A 27,986-nucleotide genomic window follows, 5' to 3' on the forward strand; every position below is an offset into this window, starting at 1 on the left:
AACGGCCTGTCAGGTCTATGGCGGTTCTAGAGCCCGCCGTGACACCCAGGAGTGGGCCTTAATCCGTGAAATCACAGGTCGCTGGACTCAAGGTTGTTGCATAGGAGATAGAGCCGCGGGTCTGTGAGCGAACGTCTTGAACGTGCCAGTAAGTAAAATGGCGAGAAGAGCAAGACCAAGCGGGACCGGTCGATAGCGCAGCACTCGGCGTCGCGGCCTGGGCGCGTGCGCAGTGAGAGTGTGCACGCCGAGCCATCGATCGGGCGGGATTCGCGCCTCCATTTTTCTGGAAGAGAGCCGGAGAGCCGGAGAGCCGTGATCGCGATCAGCGGGTAGGGACGGGCTCCGCGCCTCGGGGAGGGGCGGCGGGGGCGGCGGCTGGGACCCGCGGTGGGCCGCACGAAGCCCTGGGCCGCCGAGCGTCGCGCGTGGCGCGGGCGTGCGCCCGCGGTGGGGATCCCCCGGCGGGGCCTGCACGGCCCCTTCCTCCCTCTGCTCCTCCTCCGAGGCCGCGATCCCCGCGCGTCCGCTCCGGCGGCCGAGGTGCGTGCGCCCCGTGACGCGCCCGCGCCCGGCCGGCCCTCCGCCCCCCCCCGCCCGGGGTAACCGGCCCCGGGCGGGGAGCGCCCCGTCCTCGTGCCCCGCCGTGCTCCCCGCGAGTCCGGGGAGGAACCCCCCCCCCCCGCGCTCCGCCCGCCGAGCGGAGGTTCCGCGGGCCGCACGGGGTCACCCCGAATCCAAGCCCGAGTAACTACTGGTTGGAGTTTGGTTTATCCGGTCTGGGTCTAGCGCGCTGCAAACTTAGGTATCTTCCCCCCCCCCCCCAAAATGTACTTGAATACAGTGTCAGCGAGCTGAGGGTTCGGACGTGTGAGGCCGGCCTTCTCGCAAATAGGGAGTGCCTGGTAGCTGTTAACTGCTGCCCATCGGTGAGGCCGCTTATTCTGTATTCCTTTCCCTTGACACCTGTAGTCCGGTATCTGTCCAGACATACCTACCTTTCCAAAATGCAGGGCCCTGAGTTCAAGTGGCACAGGGGTCAGGAGCTGGGAATGGATAATAGGTGATCATCAGCATTGTACCGTCTACCAAGGTCCACCCATTGGCATCCTTGTTTGCATAAACCAGCAATCATCCTCTCCAGTTTTCTGCTCAGTAGACTGAAAGAGAACTTTGCTGCCCTTAAGTGAATCTGAGTGCACATCTGCAGAGTTCTAACCATTTTGATAGTTGTTTTGACCCTTCCCGGCTTGGGTGTAAGGTAACAGTGCTGGGGTTTGAAAATGTCCTCCTTGCTAAGCAAGTGTTCCCGAACCCCTTTCGTACACGTTCTTATACAACTTTACTTTGAATCTTTCCAAAGTGTTTAGCAGCTTGGTTTAGTTTTCATAGTACAGTAGCTTTTTGTCTTCGTATTGATTGACTAATTAAGTTGAATGATTACAGTTACAAGTTCAGTTGCTTGAAAACAGGTTTTAGGGATGAAGCTAACAGTCACTGGTAAACATACAGCTCAGCTGGTGGGAACAGGAGCTAGATAGCTAACAATAACAGCTCTCTTGTCTATTGCAAACACCAACTGGTGTTTGGTTAAAACAAATGGAAGATTCAGGGCCACTAACAATAGAGACTAAAACTTGAAGCTAGATAATTTGCCAGAGAAGAAAAGTTGAGGAGGGGGTTCTACTATAAACATGGCTGACATTACTTGAATAATTTCAGCTTAGTGCCTTACACACACCATGTTGTTTAACCTCCTGAAACTTAACAGTTAAAGAACCTGGGCTGAGAACAGTGAGGTCACTAACCAAAGAGGATGCAGCTTAGTCTAGCTGGGATGTAAGTCTAACCAAAGACACCTTTGTTGCTTCAGATTTACCAGTGCCTCTGCCTTTCACTGCTTCTCACTTCCTTGTTTTCTCTCTGCCACTAGCAGGGAAGTTGTCCTCTTCTCCAAGATGTACAGAACCAAAGTGGGCCTGAAGGACCGCCAGCAACTCTACAAGCTGATCATCAGCCAGCTGCTCTACGACGGTTACATCAGCATTGCCAATGGCCTCATCAATGAAGTCAAGCCTCAGTCCGTGTGTGCCCCCTCCGAGCAGCTCCTGCACCTCATCAAACTAGGTATCTTGTGAATGTCAGTCTGTGGACCCCATAACGAACCTGTAGATCTGTCCACAAGATTATTGTTGCTTGGTTTTACTGTTATGTGACAAGTACAACTGTAGCTACTGATGGATTAAGTGAAGTCCGGGTAGTGAAGACTTTCAGCTGTTCTAATGTGTTAGCACATTGTCTGGACCACTCTGCCATTATATTGCTGGCTTCTTTCCAGTCTCACTTCAGATGTCACTTCAGACTCCTTTTCACCTCTCAAACTAATCCCTTACCTTCTCCTGTTGCTTTTTGTTGCATTGTAACAATTCTTATCTGAGAGTTCCTTTATTGTTTGGGTTTCCTTAAAATCCTTACCTTCCTGCTCTCCAACCCCTCTCTTCCCCCACCAAAAATAAAAGACTACCATCTTAATAAAGATGAGGTCCTTATCTTGTTCAGTGGTATATCCTTGTGCCTACCTTCCATTCAATAAAATACTAAATTACTAAACACGTTGATTTCCTTTGACTTGGTGGTGCGAATCGTGGTGATTTATCACAAAGGAAATGAAAGGTACAAACGAAAATGCCCCACAATATGGTGTAGACTAAAAATTGTAAATACACATAAAATCGAACGTAATAGGATAATGTGGACACAATATCTGTGTGCCATGACCAAGCCAATCACAACTTGCTGCACAGTGGCAGGTTTGTGTCTTTTTTGAAAACTAAGTTGTCTGAAGACGTACCAGAGGATTTGTGTCACAGTGATAAAAAGTTATCTCTGAGTGGTAAGACTTGAGGTCTTTTTCCTTTTCTTCTATACAGTTCTAATTTTTCCAGTGCAAGTAACTATGATTTGTACAATATATAAGGTTATTTTTTAACTTAAGCATGATATATTTCAACTTAACAGTCATGTTTTTTCAAGAACATTTCACTAATGTTAAAGCATATAACTGACTTAATGAGCTTCTGAGCTGCTAGCAGAAATCAGCCTTAAAAATGTTGAGATTCGGAGCCAGCTGCTGGTGGTTCAAGCCTGCCATCCTAGCTACTTGGGAGGCTGAGAAAGGATCAGGGTTCAATGTCAGCCTAGGCAAAGATGTTCAAGAGCCTCCTTCTCAGCCCATAGTTGGATGCAGTGGCTCATACCTGACATCCTAAGCCATGTGGGGGCTGAGATTGAGAAGACTTGCAGTTCCAGGCCAGCCTGGACAGAACATGCCAGAAGACTCCATCTCAACAGAGGGAAGTCGAACGCTCTACCACCTGCCTGTCATCCTAGCAGCAGTGGGGAGCCTGTAGTATGTATACTGGTGGTCCAAGCAGGAAGCAAGACCCTATCCTAAAAATAAGTGAGAAACAGCTGGGGGTATGGGGTGGTATCATGCCAGCCTAGTAACCGTGGGGCTCTGAGTTCAAATCCCAGCACTTCCAAAACACACACATACATACAAAATGTGTTTAAATTCAGACTGTTCTTTTTGGTAGCAGGTAAGTGGTAAATGCTATGGCCGCCCAACTTGCCAGCAAGCCTTGGTGGCCTGGGCAGGGTCTGTAATGTTGTAGTTTTAGGTGTGGTAGACCTCCAAGGAATTAGAGGTTGAAACTGGTGAATATCTCAGTATTGGCCTTGACGTGACTTCTTGAAGCTCTTAATTTTGATTTCTTTCAGGGATGGAAAATGACGACACTGCGGTTCAGTATGCAATTGGTCGTTCAGATACGGTTGCTCCTGGCACGGGCATTGACCTGGAGTTTGATGCCGATGTCCAGACGATGTCCCCAGAGGCTTCTGAGTATGAGACGTGCTACGTCACATCCCATAAAGGACCGTGCCGCGTAGCAACCTACAGCCGAGATGGGCAGCTGATCGCCACTGGGTCTGCTGACGCTTCCATCAAGATACTTGACACAGAGAGAATGCTGGCTAAAAGTGCCATGCCCATAGAGGTAAAAAGCCTAGAACGTAATAGCATTCTGGAGAGCGAGAGCGTGGGGTAGACTAGCTTTGGTTTACTGTAACCCTAGTGTGCTTTGTGAGACGCCTCTGTGCCTAGAACTTGTCTCCTCTTGTTGGCGTAGGTCATGATGAACGAGACTGCGCAGCAGAACATGGAAAACCACCCCGTGATTCGGACTCTCTATGACCACGTGGATGAGGTCACATGTCTCGCCTTCCACCCAACAGAACAGATCCTGGCCTCTGGCTCCAGGGATTATACTCTGAAACTGTTTGATTATTCCAAACCATCAGCAAAAAGAGCCTTCAAGTACATTCAGGTTAGAAATGTTTGGAAGGGGGTTTGTTTTACTTTTTTTTTTTCCTCAAGTAGTCCCAGTGATCATTGTATAAAACAAGAATAGAGCAAGGAGCACCCATCCACACACACATGGGCCAGCACAAGAAATGTGTGCACCGCCTCTGGCTGCCAGACCGCCACTGAGCAGACCGAGCCTGGCCGCCGCTCGTGGGGCGGCCTCCCGTCCCCACTACTCTTTGAGATTCCACTGCACGCAAAGCAGCTGCCTTCACTAAGAGCAGCACGGGCAGAGAAACCACAGGAACACTAGTGGTCGTCATGACCTCCATGCAGTAATTAAACATAATTTTTTCCTCACTCTTTGCAGCATGGGAGCAACTTGAAGAGGCTCTTCTAGTTTTACGAGTGTGTGTTATCCGTATGCCCATAGGTTGATAATCCTCTCATCCATTTATAGTGTTCCCTTCCAAATTCACCCAGTATTCATTTACAGATGGAGCTCACTTCTGTAGTTTTTGAAGACTCAACCAGTAAATACAGTTTTTTCAAAATCTCTGCACTAAAGAAAAAGTACTTTCATATATGACAGTACTTTTATTGCATCGGGGTTTGGTTTGGTTTTTTGTTGTTTACCCTCAGGACCTGGGCACTGTCCCAGACTTTATTGCTAAAGGCTGGTGCTCTACCATTTGAACCACAGCTCTGCTTCTGGCTTTTTTGCGGTTAAACCGGAAATCGGTCTCATGGACTCTCCTGCCTGGATGACCTTGAACCAAGATCCTCAGGTCTCAGCCTCCTGAGTAGCTAGGATCGTAGGCCTGAGCCCCCAGTGCTCAGCTTCTTTTGTGCCTTCTGGTACCTTTGTGGCACTCAGTGATTGCTGCTGGACTCCTGCATCTGGTATTTTCTCCACTGCCTTTGGATCTGATTGTTTACAGGCTGGTCACTCCGATTAATGTCTGTCATTTCAGGAAGCTGAAATGCTGCGCTCCATCTCTTTCCACCCTTCTGGAGACTTTATACTGGTCGGAACTCAGCACCCCACTCTTCGCCTTTATGATATCAACACCTTCCAGTGCTTTGTCTCTTGCAATCCTCAAGATCAGCACACTGATGCCATCTGCTCCGTTAATTATAACCCCAGTGCCAATATGTATGTAACGGGCAGCAAGGACGGCTGTATCAAACTATGGGATGGAGTTTCAAATCGCTGCATCACCACCTTTGAGAAAGCACATGACGGTGCCGAAGTCTGCTCTGCCATTTTTTCCAAAAATTCTAAATATATTCTCTCAAGTGGAAAAGACTCTGTGGCTAAGCTTTGGGAAATATCCACAGGACGAACACTGGTCAGATACACGGGTATGTGGGAAACTGATGGATATCTGTTGAGATTTTACCATTTCCAGAACTCTCCGACCTCCCTTAGACAGCAGTACAATAAGTGAATGCATGGGGCAAGGCAGTTCTTATCCCAGCTTCAGAGCTAAAGGTTCAACCTTGGGGCTGAGGTTGTAGCTCATTGTGCGGTGCTTTGCTAGCATGTGAGAGGCCCGATCCACCCCATACTCAAAAACATAAAGCCATTTACTTAGGGTGCAGATAGTAAGAGGTGAAGCTGGGAACAGAATCATAGTTTCTTAACCCCGCTCCTCTCAGTGCGCCCCAGCTCAGAGAGATCTGGAGGCTTGTGCAAGGAACCGCAGGACCTGGCAGTCCAAGAGTAGAAGAGTCACGTGTCCACTTCCCACAGCCACGGGAGCCCAAGCAGAGAAAAGCCTGTCAGTGGAGCTCCGCAGTGGCTGCACAGGGGCTTCCCCAGTGAAAGGGAGGGCCTCGGCCCGTCCCTAAGAGCAGAGGGACACTCCCCCCCCCCCCCATGAGACCACCAGTGTCCTGAGTCCAGATAGAAGTGGGCTCAGCAGACAGAGCACCTTGAGTTCCTCATTCATTCCCACTGGTGTGGCCAGCAGCACGTGTACCAGTGAGCTCCCTTGGTGAAGAATGTGTTCCGTTTTCCTGTCACTCAGCGTCAGGATGCAAGTCCATTAGATAATCAGTTTGTTAAAATAGTTCTTACTCTTTTCCATAGCAGTGAAGGCTGTTGTCTGGTGAGCAACCTCCAGGGAGCTCCCACTGTTTTTCTCTTGTGAGCCATGTTTGTGCTGTACACTAAGATCACCATAGCTCCAGAAACTCGAGACAACTTGGCGTGAGGGAGGGAGGACCTCTGCTCTCCGCAGGCAGAGCGGCAGTGCTAGGGACAGTTGAGCCACTAGGGTGCAGCATCCCCTACCTAGATCTGCGTCTCCTGTGCAAGCCTTAGCTTCGCGTGCATTCAGTGCAGCCTGCGAGTCTGCAGAGACACTCTGTTCCTAGTTCTTAAACCGTACGCAGACCGCAGAGAAGATGCTCTTGTGAGCAGAGGACACGTCCCACTGCGCTTCCCCCGAGAACACGGCCAGAGCGTGCTGTGCCTTCTGGTGGCCTGTGGTTAGCTGCCTTGTTTCAGTGGCCAGTGGCACGTTTGGGTTTCTCAAATGAGATTTAGATACAAATTCCCCTTTTTCCTGAGAGGCCCATTCTATGTAAGGATGTCTTATCCTGGCACCATTTGGAGCTGTCGATAGCTAGGAACACTATAAATGACCATCGGGAAGCTTGAATGAGTCTGTTATACAAACAGCCTTTAGAAGTAAGTAAGTGCCTGCTAGATACCAGCCTCTCCCATCTGAAGTCCTTGCTAACGAGGAGGCTGAGACCTGGAGGATCACAGTTGAAATCAGCCTAGACAGGAAAGTCCTCCAAGGTCCCATCTCTGTTGATTCAGCAAAAAGCTGAAGTAGAGTTGGGCTCCAGCAGTAGAGCACCAGCCATGAGCAAGAGAGCCAAGTGAGATGCCAGCCCTGAGCTCAAGCCCTAGTACCAAAAAAAGGGGGAAAAGTTACAGAAGTAAATACTTACTGGGACCAGATAGAGTAGCACATGCCTGAAATCCCAGGTGGAGAATTGTAGTCTAAAAGCCAGCCCCAGGCAGAAGCCAGGCCTTATCATCAAGCAAGAAGGGCTGGGGTCATGACTGAAGTGGTGAACTGTCAAGACCCTTAGTCCAACCCAACTACTACCAAATAAATGAATACTTTTACCTCACGGGAACAGATTTGTGCCAAGGTATGCCCAAGGTGGTGTCCCTAATTAGAGCTGCGCTGCCTCTGCCTTAGCTAGCGCTTGTTCCCATCCATTGAGCTGCATCCCTCCCCTCTCCCGCGAGGCATGGGGCCTCTGCTCCTAGTTCTGTCGTCTATAATGCGTTTAGCACCCAGAGAAGTGGAAGAGTGACCGCTATAACAAGGGAAGCCCCGCCCCTGGGTCCTTTCCCACCCCGGTGGAAAGGAAGTACAGAGATGGGGGCCCCACCTGCACCCCAGAAAGCGAGTCAAAGGAAACATGGGCTATTTTTCCCGTTCATCCTGGCTGGGAAGAAATGTCTAGCAGAAAAGAATAATTGTCGCGGTTCTTCTAAACATGAGATACTTGGCAGCTAGGAAAAAAATGTGCCCAACATAAAGTCCGTTTTAACTGCTATAGAAAATAGATGACGCAGCGCCAGCTGTATTTTGTTTTATATTTGGTGCCAATGCTGGAGCTTGAACTCAGGACCTGGGTGTTATCCCTGAGAGATTTTGCTCAAGGCTAGCACTCTACCACTTGAGCCACAATGCCACTTCCAGCTTTTTCTGAGTAGTTTATAGTAGATAAAGAGTCTCGTGGACATTTCTGCCTGGGCTGGCTTCGAACCATGACCCTCAGATCTCAGCCTCCTGAGTAGCTAGCATTACAGTCATGAGCCACCAGCACCTGGCTCAGCTCTGGTCTTGTGGGGTGTTTTTAAGGCTGTTATTCCATCGGAAAGAATAAGAGCCAACACCAGGACGTCCGGAGGGTCTGCGGGCTGAACTGAGCGGCGGTGGCTCCATCCAGGGGCTCTTCACATCTTGGTTTCTGTTGCAGGCGCGGGCCTGAGCGGCCGGCAGGTGCACCGGACGCAGGCCGTGTTTAACCACACGGAGGACTACGTGCTGCTGCCGGACGAAAGGACCATCAGCCTGTGCTGCTGGGACTCGAGGACGGCCGAGCGCCGGAACCTGCTCTCGCTGGGCCACAACAACATCGTGCGCTGCATCGTGCACTCGCCCACCAACCCGGGCTTCATGACCTGCAGCGACGACTTCAGAGCCCGCTTCTGGTACCGGAGGTCCACCACCGACTGAGCCGCGGGACCTGGCCGCGGGGCTCGTGCCTGAGGACTCCGCCCTCCTCCCGGGGCCTGCCACCGGCTCCAGTTAGGAAGTCGTGCCACAGTGTGCATCCTACTGGATTTGGACACAAGAATCTCTCTTGACCTTGAGGTAGAATCATGGTGGCAAAGGTTGGAAACCCAGATCTGTGTGTTTCTCCACTCACCGATGATTACAGCGTGGTTTTGTAAATGCAGGACTTGCCGATTCTTTGATCTTGCGCAGTTGGAGGATAGAGTATTAAAGTGCTTTCTAGGGTTCAGGTGAGTCTAGCGTGAGAACTTCGGCTTGGTTCTCCGTGCCCCCAAGCCCGTTCTGCGACCCCTCTCTATTTCCTTTCCAGATACATTGTGACAGGTGAGTAGGCTGCAGCGTGGGGACCTAGAGTCTTGTGCCATGTGACCCACTTTGCGAACCTCCCCACTCTCTTCCACAATGACACCCTTCTGACAATAAAGCTCAGATCTGCAACTTCAGTGTTCTCCATGTTCACTTGGGTAAACCTAAGGCCGGTGTCCCCGGCGCTCCTCGAGGCTCTGCACGACTGCGTCTCTTAGCGCACTCGCCCCAGCCCTGCAGCGCCGGGGTGCCAGTCCTCAGGAAGTGCATTGCCAGTAAAACCACTCATGATTTGATGGGAGCCATAGTGAAAAATGAGCCTATTCCGACAGAAGCAGGAGCCTGCGTGTTGTCTTCCTGAGGGCTGGCTCTCTGTTGGCTTTGTTGGTCATCTCAGCTGACTTTTCCGTTCTCAGCATGCTCGTGTCTCTTGCAGGCGCTGCAATCTTGGAAGACTTACGCGCTTAACAATCCAATATAAGCTTTCTTTATCTTGGGATGTTTTAGGGGGTGACAGACAGACAGTACTTCTCTGGACTCTGTTCTCTCTCTGAGAGAACCATACACCCCCGCCCCCTTACAAACTCTTGCTATTTATTCCAAAATCAAATACCTCATGAACTAGAACTAGAACCCAGGAACAGCTGGAATTAGAGTAAGTAGGTCGGAGTAGTTGCTGTGTCACTTTACAGGAACTTCCTGCATAAAAGTTCTGCTTCAGTCATTGTCCCTGGGCCTGCAAAGCCCCACACGCGGAGTTCTCTTTCAGCCTTCCAAAGAGCTGTGCTTTTGATCCCTGAGGAGTGTAAATGTAGTTTTATTTTGCACCCTGCTTTCCCATTACTTGAACTTGGCCATCTGGAGGTGGTGTGTGTGTGTGTGTGTGTGTGTGTGTGTGTGTGTGTGTACACGTGTGCACCTCAATCCTAGGGCTTGAACTCAGGGCCAGGGTGGTGTCTGAGCTTTTTGCTCAAGACTTGTTCTGCCACTTGAGACAGCCCACTTCCGGCTTTTTGGTGGTTACATGGAAGATAGACGATGTCTCGATGACTTTTCCTGCCTGGGCTGACTTTGAACCATGATCTTCAGATCTTAGCCTCCTGAGTAGCTAGGATTACAGACACGAGCGCCAGCACCCAACTGGGAGGTGCTATTTTTAGATTAAAAGAATGGTAAAAGTGATAGTAATGTTTTGAGTCGGTGTATCTGTATAGGCTTGGCACCCTCATCTCCGTGATGGTGTTGGCATTCAATGATGGATCGTATCCAGTCAGAAGGAGAATTACACCTTTATACCTGTCATTGCTAAAATAAACTTCTGTATATAATGGCCATGTAAAGTCAATTGGTTTTTTTGGTTTTGTTCTGTTTTTGCCAGTCCTGAGGCTTGAACTGGAGGCCTTGAGCATTGTCCCTGAGCTTTTGCTCAAGGCTAGCACTCTACCACTTGAGCCATACCAACATTTCTGGCTTTTTTCTGTTTACTTGGACTGAGGAATCGAACCCAGGGCTTCATGCATGCTAGGCAAGCACTCTACCACTATGCCACATTCCCAGCCCCCAAGTTTGTTTTTGGGGTGTGAACTCACTGTTTGCACAGGAGGTTTTAGCAGGGCTTTCCCCACTGTCCCTGGCGCCTGTTCCGTGGCACTGCTCTTCTCTCTGAATTTTAGCACCCTGAGTGTAATTCAGTTTCTCTGGATCATTTAGAGTGAACTTTCCTGTCTTGCACTTGGGTTTCTTTAGGCAAGGTGGTGGGGACTTGGGGTCCGGTCTCAACTCTGTCATGACTTGGTAAATGTCCCCACAAGCCATATGTCTTCTGGCCTACGATGTCCTCTGCTCGCAGGCCTTTGTGACCTCCACTGTGCCCTTCAGCCCTTGAGCTCCTCCCTCGTGCATCCCAGTGCAGACCGGCTTGAGGCAGGGAAAGCCATCTGCTCTGACCAGGGAGGCTTCTTTCTCTGAACACACTGCCAAGCCCGGACGCCGACAGTCCTTTCAGTGCACACCCGACTAGAATTGATTTTTAATCTCCTGGTCTAGCAAGAAAGCAGAGGAAATCCTGAGAGGCAAACACAGGAAAACAAATCCAGAGGATTAACAGTGCTGGAGCCCACGGTCACCCCAAAGATGGTTGTCCGTTCCTCACAGCCGATGGTTTTTGAGCAGAAAGCTCTTGTGGGGGGTGGAGAGTTCGGTCAAGATCCAGAAAGCCTAGAACTCAAAAGATCTCAATAAAAGGGTGAACTTAACAAAAAAAAACCCTGCATGCGGGGGGGGGGGGGTGGGGGGAGGGGGGGAAGGGTGTAGAGGAAGCAGCTGATTCACAGACAACTCACAAAGTGTTCCCCAACAACTCATAATCTACACAGCTTTAGAGAGAGTCAAGCCATCTCCACAATCAATAGTGGCCCCAAGTAACTTGAAGAAACCCAACACATTCCCTACAGAACACTCCTCCATAATCTTCCCAGATGGTACTGAGGGAGGGGCGTGAGAGAAGCAGCAGAAACTGCCTTGTTGCAATGCATGAGCTTCACAGTAAACATCCCCCTGGAAGCCAGAGAGTGAGAAATCACAGCACCTGCCTTCCCGCGCCCTAGGGGCTCAGCTGATTGGGTCCTGGGAGCTGTCGGCACGGTTCCCCAGCCCCACCCCCACAGGAAGCCCCTCACTGGGACCACCCTAACTCCGTTCTCCGACGCTGTTCCTGCCTTCAGCCGGAGAGATTTCAAAAGCACCGGTTTCCTGGACTCCTCCGCTCTTGCAATACCTGTGCAAGGAACAGACTCGTCTGCCGTAAGGCACAGGTGCGTGTCGTCAAGTTGTCTTAAGGCAGTCTCGTGCCATTCACAAACACCACAAAATCACATCCTGGCTTTCTGTGCAGGAGTCCGGCTAATTTCAGGGCCCAGTTCCATTACATGCGTGTCCTCGTTTCCTCTTCTAGCCTCAGCTGAGTTCCCTAGAAAGCACATCAAGGAGGGCAGCAGAATCTGTATCGTACGTTTGAGGGCCAGCGCTAGCCTGTGGAGAAAAGTCACGGACAAGCTTGCCAAGGCACTGGGGCCCTCTGAACCTGAGGTGGCGTGGGGTCTCACCTCTCACAGATTGAAGGTTTCTTCACTCTGACCTTGAGTAGATGTGTCTTTCCTTAAGTCATTCCTGCTATGTAGACCAGGCCGGCCTTGAACTCGATCCTCCTACCTCCACTTCTCTAAGTACTGGGATTGCAGGGGTGCACTATCACACTGGGCTTCCTTTTAATTTTATTTTATTATAGATAATTTCAAATGTATCCAGAAGTTAATGACATAGCAGACAGGGACTGCTGAGACCTGGGAAGGGGAATGAGGGGGGACTGCAGAGAGATTTCTATTCAGAGTGATGAAAAGTGTTTTGAAATTAGGTTGTGGTGATGGTTACACTGAATTGTGCACTTTTTGTTTATGTGTTTGTTTTGTTTTGTTTTGTTGCCGGTCCTGGGGCCTAGACTGAGGGCCTGAGCACTGTCCCTGGCTTTTTTTTGCTCAAGGCTAGCACTCTACCACTTGAGCCACAGCGCCACTTCCGGCCTTTTCTATATACGTGGTGCTGGGGAATTGAACCCAGGGCTTCATGTATACGAGGCGAGCACTCTACCATGAGGCCATATTCCCAGCCCTGTACACTTTCAATGGGTGAGTTTTGTGGCACTTGAATTATAGTCAAGTACTGGTAGCTTACATCTATAATCCTAGCTACCCAAAGAAGCTAAGATCTAAGGATCAATTATTCAAAACTAGCCCCTGGAAGGAGAGTTGATGAGACTCATCCCCAATTAAACACTGAAAAAGCCTGAAGTGGAGCTGTGGCTCAAGTGGTAGAGTATTAGCCTTGAGCAAAAGAGCTCAGGGACAGCCCCCAGGCCCTGAGTTCAAGCCCCAGGATCAGCACAAAAAGAAAGAAGGATGTCTACAGCACAGTAAAGCCCAGGGCACCCACCCCCTAGGCTCTCCAACCTTCATCGTGACCAACTTTGGTCTGCCTGCTTCTCTAATTTGCCACTTGACTTTGAGGCTGGATGGCAGCTGTATTTTGTCTATAAAGGTTTCCGTGTGTGTCCGGGACTTTTAAGAACCCAGTCATAAGATCACCATACCTGCAAACACGAAGGTTCATTATGGGATGGAGTTGGCTTTCTCGTTTCCACTTGACTTCCTCTAAGCAGCTTCCATCGAGTTGTTCTAGACCTGCGTGGGGAACACCTGGGCCTGAGCTCCTCAGAGACATCATCCGTTCACGCGGCCACATACCCACCCAGTGTGTCAATTCCCACGTGGAGGATTCCTTTGGAGGGTGGGGTCTAAGTAAGGGCCATCCCTTGTGATGGATGCTTTCTGTATTCCTTCTTCACATTCTGTGTCTTTTTCTTCCCTTTGGAGATTTATCTATCAAAGAAACTAGATTGGGCCAAATAACCATCCCCTCCCAGTCCCGAGTCGGTAGCTGGCTTGCAAGGCTGCAGTGGGGTTGCAGGAGGCCACGAGGCACGTGGTTGGATCTGGGCCTGGCGCTGTGGACCCCCAGCCCCTCCAGGGCCCGCTGGGCTCAGAGGCTGGTCTTCAGGCCCTGCCCGGTCCTGGTGCTCTGAGGTTTCCGGTTCTTAGCCCAGCGGGGGGGAGGGGGAAGGGGGCATTTCCTGGTAGATGCAGCCCACATGGTGACAAGAGGTGTCCACAAGAGAGCCTGCCCTGCCACCAGCCCACCACCTCCTTTGGGCGTCTCAGAGGGCACAAGCCCCTTTCTCCCCTGTGGGCCAAGGGGACTCGGGCGGGACGTGCTGGCTTCCCCCACTTCCCTGGGGGGGCAGGGGAAGGAGGGTGGAGGCTGCGCCACCTTCACCCCACTCTGGTTTAGCAGCTTCTCCAGCTGCTAAAAGGACTTGGACCGCAAGAGAAAGGGGGGCCGAGGAGGCAGAAAGAGGATGTGCATGGCCGGGACACTGGTGTAGCATAGCAGCTATTGGTGTCTTATGTCCTGGTTGGTACCTAATGTGGAACCAAAAGGTATTCAGCAAGTTGACCAGACGGTGTTGAGCACCGTTCCGAATGCTGATGCGAGGTGACAGCAGCCTCCACACACCAGGTCCTGGCTCCGCATATGTGTGTGTGTGTGTGTGTGTGTGTGTGTGTGTGTGTGTGTGTGTGTGTGTGTGTGTGTGTGCTGGTACTGAGCCTTGAACTCAGGGCCTGCGCATTGCCCCTTGGCTCTTTGCCGCAGAGCTGGTGTTGTACAGCTTGAGCCACAGTTCCATTCCCAGCTTTTGGGTGGTGAGTTGGAGACGAGCCGGCCCGGGCTGGCTTCCGACTGCGACTCTCAGGTCTCAGCCTCCTGAGTAGCTGGGGTGACACGCAGGCCTGAGCCCCGGGCACCTGGTTTGTTCCGTGGATCTTTTGTGTGTGGTGGGATTCGCGGGAGGGAGAGGTTTCCGTGGCCCCCGGTGCTCTCTCCAGTCCAGCCCAGCCCTTTGTGATCGCGGCGCTCCCGTCCACCCCTGCTGGTTTTCCCTACTCGGGACATGCGCCTTTTCATCCCTTCGTTCGTGCTGTAAAGCAACGAGCGCCAGCCCCGCACGGATTCCCAGCCGTCCCGCGGGCAAATGCGTGCAGGCGCTGCAACGCAGGGTGGAGAAGCCCATGTCTACGGCGGCCAGAGGGGCGTGGCAGGAGAGGGAGCTGCTGGACTTCCAAGTGCGCAGCATCTGCTCCGGGAGGTCTATGGGTGCGAGGTGGACTGAAGGAACGTTCTCGACTTGGCAAGTCCGGAGGCACCGGGAGCGAGCGTGTAGACGATGGGTTGGTTGGTAGACATCAACCGTAACAAGTAGGCCTGGTGCTGGTGTTTGGGGCCTGGGGGTGTCCCCGGGGGTGGGGCCCGCGCCCCCGCGTGGCAGAGGCAGGTCCTAGGAAGCGGCGGGAAGGAAGAAACGCTGACCGCCATCAGAAAGTGGGCCAAGTGGCCTCATCATGGAAACGAGCTGGCAGTGGTTCAAGTGACAAGAACGTCCTAGAGCCCGGCTGTGCAAAGCAGGAACTTGACTGCAAAGCAGAAGAGGGTGGCTTTTCTTTTCTTTTTTTTTTGTCTCTTTTGTGGTTTCTCCTAGCAAATGAGTGACAGTCTGTACTCACAGACCAGCACGACGTCAGGCGTGGAGGGAGTGTGGCCTATAGCTCCGTTTCCCCTCCTCTCGCCCTGTCAGTTCACTCTTACCATGCTTTCCAGAGAGTTCGCCTGCTGGGAGAACATTCGCGCCAGGTTCCTATGCGCTGGCAGGGTGCTCCCTGAGCCCTGCTTCTGAGAAGCAGCGGGAACAGGCAGGGACCGGGCTGTTCTGCCCCTGGAGCTGGAGAAGGAGCCAGAGCGCTGGAAGGAGCCATTTCCCACCCCCGGCGTTGGCATGCGGGGAGCCGGCCTCCGAGATGGTGTGCCCAAGGTGAGGGGGTGGCCGTGGTGGGGGGGGGGAGGACGGGGCTGCCTCTGCTTCTGGGCCTTCTACTGAAGGTGGAGCATGGATTCCAAGAGGCTGGAGCTGGGAAATGGCTGTGCTGCGAGGCACTTTGCCCGCGGGCTGGACAGGGCGGCCACGGGCTGGCTCGTGGACCGCTTTGGGTGTGCTGTCTCTGTCCAGCAAGCTCCTGAAGCCAGACACGGATCTGCTCTGGCCCACCCTGCCTCTTCTTCTGGGCCCTGAAGATGCTCGGTGTGGCTGGGATAATCTCTCTGCCTCCTGCTGAGGCTGGGGGGGGGTGGCATCCTGTGTGCCATCTTCGTGTTACCTTGTCTTGTGTCGGAGCCAAGCCGGAACTCTCCTTCACGCTACCCATCTGTGCCAGAGGCCAAAGGCCAGGCTCTACTTAGAAAGGCAGCACAGAGCTGGGCAGTAGTGGTTCACACCCATAGCCCTAGCTGCTCAGGAGAGTGACTAGTGAAAACTGAGGTTCATAGCCAGCCTGGGAAGGAAAGTCTGTGAGACGCTTATCTCCAGTGAACCACCAAAAAGCCAACAGTGGCGCTGTGGCTCCAGTGGTAGGGTGCCAGCCTTGAGCAAAACAAGCTCAGGGACAGCACCCAGGCCCTGAGTCCAAGCCCTAGGACAAACAAACAAGCAAGCAAAGTTCACTCTCTCAAAAGGCAAAAAGCCCAGACACAGCACCCACCCAACTTGAAAACACAACTGACTGTCATCCATTGTCCAGCCGCACAGAGTTCACAGGCTCTGGGGACTCAGGGGGACCAAGATCGAGCTGACATTGCAGAGGAGACAGAATGACAGACAGCCAGCAAGTGCACACACATGGCAATGCCAGGTGGTGCTTGACAGAGAGAGGAAAACGCGCTATGGACACGTCAGGCCACACTCGAGATGCAAGGACTGGGAGAGCTTTCCAGGCAGAGGGAGAGGCAGGTGCAAAGGCCCTGTGGTGGGAATGAGTTCATCGAAAGGCTGGGGTGGCAGGAGCAGGATAAGTGAGGGGAAGGAGGGGTGGGCCGGGCCACATAGAGAGGGGAAGGTGTGCAGGGCTTGCGGTTGCATGGGAAGTTGCTGGTTGTCATACAGCAGAACACTTAGGCCAGCTGATGGTGGGATGCTAAGCCCTGGCTGTTTAGCGGGAGCCGGCGGGGCCAGGACTGACATGGAAAAAAAAGCCAAGGGCAGAATTCACTCTGCCTTGTGAAAACAAAACAAAAACCAAACGTGTGGTGTTTAAGACTGTTGCAGTCTGAGCAAAAGGGAGAGTAAAGTAAGTGTGAGTAGCTTTGGTGTAGCTGAGCGTGCTAGGTCCTGGGTGTGAAGACAATGGACTCCTTTGCTTGGTGCCAGTAGTAGGATTTGAACTCAGGGTCTCATGCTCTCTGAGCCTGCTTGCTGGGCTGGCCCTGTACCCTATGAGCCCCACGTCCAGCCTGGCTTTTTGTCAGTTCGTTGGCGATGAAGTGGCACAGGCGTTTCTATCCGGGATGGCTTTGAACTACAATCCTCTGGATCTCAGAATCCTGAGTAGTGAGGATTACAGACACGAGCGTCCATCTGGGCACCTAGCTACAATGTACGCTTCTTATTCACTCATTCTGTGTGCAGCACTGTTCACACACACACACACACACACACACACACACACACACACCATGCCTGGCTTCTTTCTCAATATCTAACAACTCATCGTTATAACTCTTCAGATCCATTAAACAACCACTACTCCCTGCCTCACAGCCTTTCTCCCGGAGCGTTTTAGTTCCTCCGGAGCATGCTTTACACGTGGGGAGTGGGGAGAGCTCGGGACAATGCCACTTCAGCCCCCGGTGAGCAACTTCCAGCCACCACTGGGTCCGCAAGGCGCTGCGTCGTTTTGGAATTTGGGTGACTAAGGCAGGAAGCGACAAGAGCTTGGAGGGGAAGTCATTTTAGAAAAGGAAGAAGGTGGCGGCCGTCAGAGCGATGCCACTAGGGGAGATTACTCTCCAACATGACTTGCACAAAGGGGAACTGACTTTTTTTTTGGGAGAACGGACTCCCACCATGAGTGGCTAAGGACTATTTGCTTGCGGGGGAGGGGCGTCTTGCACACCTACAAGAAGCAGAGTGACACCAAGAGGCCAGAGTGTCAGGTGAGGGTGTCTGTATTACACAAGTGCTGCTGGAACCTCCCGGGAGTATGTCGGTGCGGTGCAGGAGTCTCTGGAAGTAAAGCCTCGCCCGTCTTCTCGGAAATCCTGCCTCACCTTGGGAAGGAGAGCAGCCTGCCACAGGTTGCCCACCTGTTCTTGGCGGCCGGGCTGCTGGCCTTTTGGAAGAACTCAAGGAAGGAAAGAGTGCAGCTGCCTCCCATATAACAAGACAGAGGCGCCTTGCAGAATATTTGCTTTGAGTTCAGCATTTAAGCAAGCACCGGGAGTCAGTAACTGATAGAAGACACTTGGGGGGAACTCCCTTCTTAGGAGGGGGGACCAGCAGCCACTCAGACTAGTAATGTGAGCCATCTTGGAGTCTTCTCTGAATCGAAGGGGAAAATCGAGGACTAGGCTAGGTTGATCTGTGGCCTCTTATTGACAACACAACTGACAAGTCTAACGAAATCCACACCAACAGAAGAGAAGCAAAGCTTCAATCCCAGGCCTTATCCCTCGGCAACCCTGGGGGGAGGAGGGGCAGAGAATTCAGTGACTAAACTAAGCCCCGTCCTAGACCACCTCTTGGGGATGCAGCAGCTGGCTTGAAGCTGCCTTGAATTCTTGGTTGGTCAAATGGGCCCTGACCCTGCTAAACCAGATGGCTTTCGGTGTGACACGCTCATGGAACTTCACACACACACGTGTGTGTGTGTGTAAATTATATTTTTCAGTTACATATTACATAACTTATGTAGCTTGATGTTTATTAGAAAAACTAAAACTAGGTCATTAACTGTATAATTTCATAGGTCCTCTTACTTATTTTCATTATCATTAAGTAGTTGTACAAAGGGGTTTCGATTCAACGTGACAGTCTGTGAGTACAATGCCTCTTGATCAACGTCACCCTTCCTTCTCCCCCACATCTCCCAACCTCACCCATGCCCTCAAGTTATTCAGTTCCATTTTCACATGTGTGCATTGACTATAATAACTGCATTCTCCCACCTTCCTGTCTCCAGTTTTGTGACCTCACCCCCCTCTGACAGAACACACCTCAGCTTCCTGGTGCTCATCTTGTTGGTGTTAGACCATTGGAATCTACCCTTGTACATACCATCCTGCAGGGGCTGGGGATATGGCCTAGTGGCAAGAGAGCTTTCCTCCTATACATGAAGCCCTGGGTTCGATTCCCCAGCACCACATATGCAGAAAACGGCTAGAAGCGGTGCTGTGGCTCAAGTGGCAGAGTGCTAGCCTTGAGCAAAAAGAAGCCAGGGACAGTGCTCAGGCCCCGAGTCCCAGCCCCAGGACTGGCAAAAAACAAACAAACAAACAATGCATACCATCCTTCAGTCAGCCTGTTTGTGTGTATATACACATACAAGTTTTGTACATATACCTAGTATGTGTTTTTATAAATGTTTCTAATTTAGCTCTAACTTCCATACTCTAGAAAAAAAACATGCACCCTTTGTCTCTCTGACTTCCTTCACTTACATAATTTTTTCCAGGTCCATCCATTTTCCTGAAAATGACATGATATTGCTCTTCCCGATGGATGAGTAAAATCTCATTATGCACAACATTTTCTTCATCCATTGTAGGGCATCTGAGCGGATTCCATAACTTGGCTCTTGTGAATAGTATAGCGATGAACCTCCATGCACAAGTGTCTTTCTTGTGCTCGTAAATAATGTTTCTTCAGGAGAAGGTTTTCTGCTTTTTTGTGTTGCCTGGGCTAGCCTCAAACTTACCATCCTCCTGCCTCAGCTTCCCAAATAGCTGGGCTTGCAGACACATACCACGGGGTCTGGCTTGTGTGTGGCGGGGTTGTTTTACTTTAATAGTTTGCTTTGAAGCTGAATAGGCCACACTTGGCTAGGAGAGGAAGCATGCAGTTAGTACACCAAGTTTGGTCATCACAGCCTTAAGCCAGTTTTCTTCTCATTGGAGTTGCCTAAATCCTTAGAAGCAATCAAGCAACAACAAACTTTTTTTTTCCCTCTCCAGGTCTTCCTTCCCCTTTCCCCTTCAAAGTGAGAAAGAAAGGGAAAGCACTTCCATGTTATTTCCCTGGTAAACCCCCCTCCCATGGCTTTCATGACTAAGAGGTAGGAAGGAGGAAGTCGGGCCTGCTGTAGGCGAAGCTACTGCCTTGGAGGTGCAGCTAGGCCCCTGAGCTGTCCCCAGCCACCCATCCTCCCTGTCCAGCGTGTGTTATAAGCTGGGGCAGAGCCCTCTGACACACTTACCTTGCCCCAGGATACCTCCCAAGTCCTCGGTTTCTCAAACCTAGTCATGGCTAGTCATGGAGTGTGAACTCACGTCCTGGGCACTTTCCCTGAGCTTTTATTTTTTGCCAGTCCTGGGGCTTGAACTCAGGGCCTGAGCACTGTCCCTGGCTTCTTTTTTTTTTTGCTCCAGGCTAGCACTCTACCACTTGAGTCACGGTGCCACTTCTGGCCGTTTTCTATATATGTGGTGCTGGGGAATCGAACCCAGGCAAGCACTCTTGCCACTAGGCCACATTCCCAGCCCTTTCCCTGAGCTTTTGTGTTCAAGGATGGCGAATGAGCTACAGCTCCAGTTCTGGCTTGTTAGTGGTTCGTTGGAATAAGAGTCTCTTGGACTTCCCTGCCCAGACTGGCTTTGAACGGTGACCCTCCGATCTGATCTCAGCCTCCTGAGTAGCTAGGATTACAGGCGTGAGCCACCAGCACCCAGCTTCAAACCAAATATCTTAACAACTCAGGGGCACAGCTAGCAAGCAGGGAACTTGAAGAGGTGGAGGAGGGGACATTGGTGCTCTGCTCTGACCTGAGCCCTTTGGGGAAGCATCTAAGAAAATCCACTGTGGGTTCGTTTCAGCCCTGGGCTCCAAGGAAGCCAGGTGCCGGGTTCCAAGGGCGCGTTGTCAGTCTCCAGGGGCTCCCACAGACAGAGCAGTCGATCAAGCAGGTGGAAACCAACTCTCCTGGAACCCACAGCATTCAGACATCAGGGAGGGAAATGTTCCCCTGGCACCCTGGTCCGGGAACTTCTTTCTGACCACGGCCTCTTCCTCACAGTCTGGTTGGCAGACACTACCTAATCTACCCACAGAAGTCCCTGCCAGGTGTGGCTTTCTCGGCTCAAACACCAGGAAGATTAAGAAACGGGAGGACGAGGGCTTGTGGTAGCCATGGAGGAACCAGAAAAGGCCTGCATATTCACAGAACAGAAAAAAAAAAACCTGCTGTGTATATATTTATTTAATTTGTGTCCGTCGTGGGGCTTGAACTCAAGGCCTAGGTGCTGTTCCTGAGCATTTTTGCTCAAGGCCGGTGCTGTACTACTTGAGCCACAGTACTACTTCCAGCTTTTTGGTGGCTGATCGGTCATGGACTTTTCTGTCCAGGATGGCTTTGAACTCTGATCCTCAGGTCTCAGCCTCCTGGGTAGTTAGGGTTACAGGCGTGAGCCACTGGCACCTGGCTTACCCTGTCACGGAAGCTTTCCTTTATCTCCCCATCCCTGTCCTTGCCAGGTTCAGGTCTATTCTCCTCGTTGACCCTGTTGACCATCACCATCACCAAGCTGTGGGTTTCAGCCCCAGAGGCTGGGAGGAACAGCTGCACTGGCTTTGCACCCACAGGAGCTGCACAAACCAGGGGGAGGGGGAGGGGAGGGGAGGGGCCTGGTTCCCGCCTGCCCTCGCCAGGCCTGGAGAGCATTGCTTCGGAGGATGGGGAGGAGGGCAAGTGGGCCTGTCTGCCTTCCCTCCCGGCTCCTTCCTGCTACTGGCCTGGTCCTCCTCGGGCTCTGCTGTCTGTCCCAGGAGTCCCCGCGCCGTCTGGCATTTCCAATTGCCTCCTGGGCCTTAAGGAAGTCACTGGCCAAGCACAGAGTCATTGGAAACGGAAGTGGTTTCGCGCCTGGGGATTTGAAACGAAAAGAACCTATGTTTGTGTGTGTGTGTGTGTGTGTGTGCACACGCACGTGCGTGCTCACACACCACTACCAGGACTTGAACTCAAGGCCTCAGACAGACTCTCTCATATCTTTTTCACTCAAGGCCGGCACGCTACCCCCTTGAAGCACAGCTTCGCTTCTAGCTTTGCAGGGTGAATTGGAGATAAGGCTTTTCTGCCCCATCCTCAGATCTCAGCCTCCTGCAGCTAGGAATCGAGGCATCCACTACCAGCACCTGGCAAACTGAAGGAGGAACTAGGTTACTTTCCTAAGTATATTGTCAGTTTGGCAAATTGATATTACACACACACACACACACACACACACACACACATACACACACACACACACACACACACACACACACACCAGCAGTTTCCCCTCAACATCTCTCCTTCAGCTACTTTACAAAGCTTTTTGAAAAACAGTTCCAAGAAAAACAGCAATTCCACACACACACCCCTTTAGGCCCAGGAAGTTGCAAGAGAGCTCCTGCTTGTCACCTCATTTATTCTTGTCACCTCATTTAAAAGTCCTCACCATTGCTGCTGGGAGGCGGGATGGGGCTGAGGCAAAGCAGGAGGGAGGGAGCTTTACCACACTGTCTGTCTGTCCATCCATCATCTGTCGGTCTGTCCCACTGGGTCTCCATGAGTCTGGCAGGTCTTCAAGGAAGCAACAGAAGAGGTTGCAGATTCTCAGGGGGATCTGGTTAAGAAACATCCCAACGTCTTTGCTGACTCCCGATTCCTGGAATTTGAGTTTCGGTGTAAATGCTGTTTGTGAAAGGAGACTGCCATTCGGGATGGAACCAAATCCAAGTGCAGAAACAGCTTCCTTCCTGGCCAGCTGTGTGAGAGGGAGGAGGGCAGGAAGAAGGAGCAGAGGAGAGACAGGGATGGGAAGGGGGCGTGCTGCTTGTCTGAGGTCATGCCCAGGCGCTTGTGCTCCCGCGTCTCACTTCTGCACATCCAGCTCTGGCTGTGGACCAAAAGAAGGAGGGAGGAGGGGGGGAGGGAGGGAGGGAATAGATCAGTGGTACCTCATCATTGTGTAGAGACTCAGTCCATGCCTCTGGGTCTTGTCTTGGCCAGACAGAGCTAGGAAGCTCCTCCAGTCCAGGTATTTTTTATTTTTTGCAATTGTTTTATTATCTTTAAATAGTTGCAGGAAGGAGGTGGCATCTAACAAAGCAGTGTATGAATACAGTGAGCATTGATCGATGGTGTATTGATCAACGTTACCCCCCTTCAACCCGCTCACACCTGGTCAACCCACCTGTTCCCTTACTTTTCTTACCTTTTTTGTTTGGCCAGTCCTGGGGCTCGAACTCAGGGCCTGAGCACTGTCCCTGAGCTTCATTTGCTCAAGGCTAGCACTCTACCACTTGAACCACAGAGCCACTTCCAGCTTTTTCTGTGTATGTGGTACTGAGGAATTGAACCCAGGGCTTCATACATTCCCAGCCCACTGTTCTTAATTTTGTGGCATAAACAATGGATTTGGGGATTTCCCTCGTTTGCAACAGACAGAAAGTGCCTATAAATCTATGAGTGAACACATTGGGCAGTATGAAAGCGGTTACAAATGAATTGGCTGAAGTATAACTGATTCTATGGAGAGCTCCAATAGTATAATCCATTAGAAAGACTAGTTCAAAGCCCAACAGAATCAGCACCGCATCTGTTTGGGAGTCTCTGCGGTCACCTGCCTGGGACTCGTCCACTTTAGCAGATCCATGAGACCACCGGTGTGTGCGCGTGCGGGTGTGTGTGTGTGTGTGTGTGTGTGTGTGTGTGTGTGTGTCAGATCTGCGATCCGCGAGGCCATTCCGAGAGGTGGGGGATAGTAAGGGAAGGGGTGACATTTTCCAGGAAGAAATGTATTCTTCACCTGACTTGCGGAACTGTAGCCGCTCTGTACATCACCTTTAGAATCACAGTGACAAATTGGGAAACAAACACCATAGGCCATGAAGCAGAGGGGGCCTCGCGCTGTGGCTGGGCTCCGGCTCTGAAGCTGCCCAGGGCTGATGTCAGCTCCTCCGCTTCTCTGCTTCTCTAACCAGGACAGGGCCGGGCACCTCCTGCAGTCCAGGCCCACAGGGCGGGGTGCGGGAGGCATGGGGGGCGGATCACACACACACACACACACACACACACACACACACACACACTCACGCAGTTCCGTATGGGTGGGGGCAGGGATTTCCTTTTGCAGACTGGGGACTCTTTCTGGGTCATCTTTGCTGTAGCTTCTGGACGATACTTTACCTCTCTCCAGAGAAATTGTGTCACACGATGCTCTTGCTTCCCCCGCCTTCCTCCCCTCCCTCCCCTCCCCCCTTCCTCCTCTGCTTTCCTTCCCTTTTCAGAGAATGTGGGTAGGAGAAATGGAGGTGGTGAGGGGATTTTGCTTCTGCCCTTGGAAATTCTCTCTCTCTCTCTCTCTGTCACAGGCACGCGCATGCACATATGCATGCACGCATGCACACACGCACACACACATACACACACACACCACGTGCTGCAGTGGATGTCTGTGTTTACATAATGTGAAATACTTTCAAAGTACATTCGAGAGTAAAACTTGTCTCTAAAGATGATCCGACTGGGCGTGGGGGGGGGGAGGAGCTCACACCTGTAATCCTAACTGCTCAAAAGGCTGCGATCTGAGGACTGAAGTTTGAAGCCAGCCTAGGTAGGAAAGTCTGTGAGGCTTCTATCTCCAATTAACCACCCAAAAAATCCAGATGTGGAGCTGGAGCTCAAGTAATACAGTGCTTAGCTTTGAGTGAAAAACAGCTCAGAGACAGTGTCCAGGTCTTGAGTTCAAGCCCTAGTACTGTCACAAAAAAGGGGGAGGGGAAGAAGAGATGAGAAGGGAAGGGAAGGGAAGGGAAGGGAAGGGAAGGGAAGGGAAGGGAAGGGAAGGGAAGGGAAGGGAAGGGAAGGGAAGGGAGAAAAATGATCAGAGAACTTTCTCCACCTGGAGTTGACTCTGGATGTTGTGGGTCTGCGGTCAACTGCCACCTAAAGACGCACGGCAGAGTCCATTGACCTTCGTATCCATGTCCTTCATGGATGGAAAGACAATCTCAGCTATTCATAGTTTCCAAGCATCAAAGGACTCATAATCTTGATGGTATACACATCCTTAAAAAGAAACCAAAAGAGCCGTCTCTAAGCACCTAAGTCCTCTCTCGTGGCCCTCAGAGGGAAGTGCGAACCAGTGTGTCACCTTCCCCTTTAAGACAAAGAATTCTTGAAAATAAGCCAGGGCCCCTGTGAGAAGAAAGCCTAGAGACACCACGCCACGCGTATCCCCAATGTCCTCATTGACCTTGAGAGTGGGAGCCAGAGGCTGCCCGGCGCTGGGGGCCCCCCCCCCCGTCCCCGTCCCCACACCCGTCCCAGGTCTGGGCTTCCCTCACCACGTGGTGCGGTTGGTCCCTGGGCTGATGGAGACGTTCTGGGTGGGAACAGTCTCGCCAACTTCCCTGTTCCTGGGCTGCTAACGTGTTCAGAATGGACGCAGCACGAGAGTTTGGGGCCCTGGAGGATCGTGACAGGTGACGCAGGGAGGAGGCAGGATTGAGTCCCGGTGCCCTCTGACCCTTGCTGGGGGGAAGAGGGAAGGCAGCGGGAATGGGGGGGTGGGGAGCTCCATCCTCAGAGGGGCCCCCATGGGGCAGAGCGGCCTGGGCCCCCCCCCCCCAGCAAGGGAAGCCGGGTATGTGTGCCGGGCTTGGCGGCCCAGTTATTTCATTTATTTGTTGTCAGGCTTGGCTCCTCGGGGAGGCAAGTGGCATTTCTGAGGCCGGAGGCATGGCTCCGTGGGAGAGCACCGCCCCGCAAGCAGGAAGCCCTGAGTTGAAGCCCCAGTCCAGCCGGACAAAAATAAACAAAATACGATCCGTGCGCACACGCCACCCGGCCCACCGAGGCCACGCGTCTTCTGCCTGGCCTGCTCAGATCTGTCTTCTGTCCCCGTAGCTCCTGCAAGTTCACGCTCTCTGTGACTTCTCTTCTCTAGAGCTGGGCTCTGAATACAGGCTCTTGCACACGCGAGGCTGGCTGGCACTTTCTCACGCAGCTGCGTCCCCCACCCATGGGGCTTCTCCACCCGGCCTCTTCCACATGCACGAGCCTGACACTTGCAAGTTAACAGGTGACAGCGGGAAACAGACTTGGTCCTGGGCGGGGAGGCTGTAGGGACACGGGTGGCCTCAGACCAGAGTCACAGAGCTGGTGTGACCTCTGCTCCGTGACCAGCGGCTGGGAGCACTCAAGCTGGTCCCTTGTACTTTGGAGCATCGTACTGGGGCTTGAACTCAGGGCCTGGGCAATCTCCCTTAGCTATTTTGCTCAAGACTAGCACTCTAGCTTTGGGGGGGTGGTGTGTGTGATTAACTGGAAATAAGGGACTTTTCTGCCCTGGCTGACTTTGAACATCCATCCCCCGATCTCAGCCTCCTGGGTAGCTAGGCTGACAGGCGTGAGCACCAGCACCCGGCAAGCCCTGTGCAGCGTCCACCCCGAGCCAGGGCCTGGCGCCGCCCACTCGCCCAGGCCACAGATGCGGCCAGCCTCGTGGCCAGACCCCCCCCCCGCCCCCCGTGTGCGGCTCGGCCGGCAGCGCCCCGCTTTTCAGTTCCTCCAGCGCCCCACATGCGCGCCCATTCACCCCACACTGGCTGGTTCTCTTCCTCTGCCCAGGGGCCTTCCCCCGCTCCTCCCCACCCCCCCACATGGAAACTTCCAGGGCCACTTGCTCAGGGGAACTTTCCTCCGCTTTATCGCACCACAGCTCCCCAACTCACGGCTTCCCACCACTTCCTCATCTCCTTTCCACCACACGGGATACGTCCATCGGGACATGCTTTGTCCACCATGAGGGCTCCAGCAGAGGTCCTGGCAAGTAGCAGGTGCTCTGAGAGCCCAAGGTTGGGGAGTCCATGAATGAATGAATGAGTGAGTGAATGAATGCTTACGTGGGTTTCTCCAGGTGTGGCCCAAAGGCAGCTGAGGTTGGATTCGCACACTGTGCCTGGCTGTCTGAAGCTCTCCCCTCGTGCGGCCCCCAGCCCTCCCCGCGCCGGCTTCCTTCTTCCCAGACACTTGCTGCTGTGCGGAGATGGAGCAGTGTACTGTGCGTGACGGTGCACGCCCGTTCTCCAGCACTCTGGAGTCTGAGGCAGAAGGATTGCGGGTTTGAGGCCAGCCTGGGCTACGTAGCACGATCACTGTCAAACACAGAGTAACAGACAGACAGACAGACACAGACAGACGGACAGGGAGCACAAGATGAACATGTTTAGGAGGTGTCCTTTTCTGGAAACTGATTAAGAATGTGTCTTCCGGGCTGGGGATATAGCCTAGTGGCAAGAGTGCCTGCCTCGGTATACCCGAGGCCCTAGGATCGATTCCCCAGCACCACATATACAGAAAACGGCCAGAAGCGGCGCTGTGGCTCAAGTGGCAGAGTGCTAGCCTTGAGCGGGAAGAAGCCAGGGACAGTGCTCAGGCCCTGAGTTCAAGGCCCAGGACTGGCCAAAAAAAAAAAAAAGAATGTGTCTTCCATTGTCCCTGGGGCCTGGCCCATACCTGGTGCCCTTAAAAAAAAAATCGACGCCAGGGTTTTAGCCGTGGGCTGGGATGTAGCTCAGCGGCAAGGCAAGTGAAATGTCCTGCATTCGATCCCCAATACCAAAAGAGAAAAGACAAAAAACATCTAGTTAAAAATAAATAAGGACCAGCCGCGAGCTGCACTCGGCACCATTGGAGCCCGAGTCCCGTCCCGTAGCCAAAGCTGTCAGCTCTGCCGTCCCTTGTGCTCCAACAATTCCCCCGGGGACCAGGAGATGAAGTGTACAGTGACGACCCGTGGCTGGTTGTGGGGTTGTGGGGGGGGGGGGGGGGGGGGAGGGGGAGCCTGGCCCTCCCAGCACCGGAGCCTGCCAGGGCCTAACCCACGTGCATTCTTGCTTCCACGTGCCCCTACTCAGCACTGGGTGCCCTGCCTCCTGGGGCCAGGGTACAGGGCAGGGCTTTGGCGGTGGGGGGTGGGGGGTGGGGGGGGGGACTCCGGGGCGGAGACCTAAAGGAGGAAGACTCCACACAGACCTGGTGGAAGTGTGTGCTGGCAGAAGGCCCAGTAAGGAGGAATGTTTGCACATTGGCCAGGCAGGCGGGCGGGCGGGTGGGCCATCCCGGAGCCACGCCCCCACGCTGGTTTTTGCATTCGTTCTTTTAGGTAGGGTCTGGCAGTTTGCCCAGGGCTCGCATCAAACCGTGATCCCCCTACCTACAGCCTGTGTGCCGGGACCCTAGGTCAGCACCACCCCGCTCGGCTGCAATTGGGGGTTTATT

General features: G+C 52.6%; 1 protein-coding gene across 3 annotated transcripts; it reads left to right on the top strand.

Moving 5' to 3' along the window:
- The first annotated feature begins 11 nt into the window (after positions 1-11).
- On the top strand, positions 12-9,143 carry Cstf1 (cleavage stimulation factor subunit 1). 3 transcript variants are annotated; one of them, XM_048349646.1, is made up of 6 exons: positions 12-148; positions 1,934-2,127; positions 3,781-4,058; positions 4,191-4,388; positions 5,341-5,731; positions 8,381-9,143. In XM_048349646.1, the coding sequence occupies exons 2-6, from the start codon at positions 1,959-1,961 to the stop codon at positions 8,638-8,640; spliced, it is 1,296 nt and encodes a 431-aa protein (XP_048205603.1). In that variant the 5' UTR covers positions 12-148; positions 1,934-1,958; the 3' UTR covers positions 8,641-9,143. The 3 variants fall into 3 exon arrangements, with proteins under 3 accessions (XP_048205603.1, XP_048205601.1, XP_048205602.1); XM_048349644.1 differs by lacking the exon at positions 12-148 and adding an exon at positions 155-332; XM_048349645.1 differs by lacking the exon at positions 12-148 and adding an exon at positions 155-332 and having other exon boundaries at positions 1,937-2,127.
- Positions 9,144-27,986: the final 18,843 nt, after the last annotated feature.

This window comes from Perognathus longimembris, chromosome 6 (assembly GCF_023159225.1).
Source record: "Perognathus longimembris pacificus isolate PPM17 chromosome 6, ASM2315922v1, whole genome shotgun sequence".
Taxonomy (NCBI): Eukaryota; Metazoa; Chordata; class Mammalia; order Rodentia; family Heteromyidae; genus Perognathus; species Perognathus longimembris.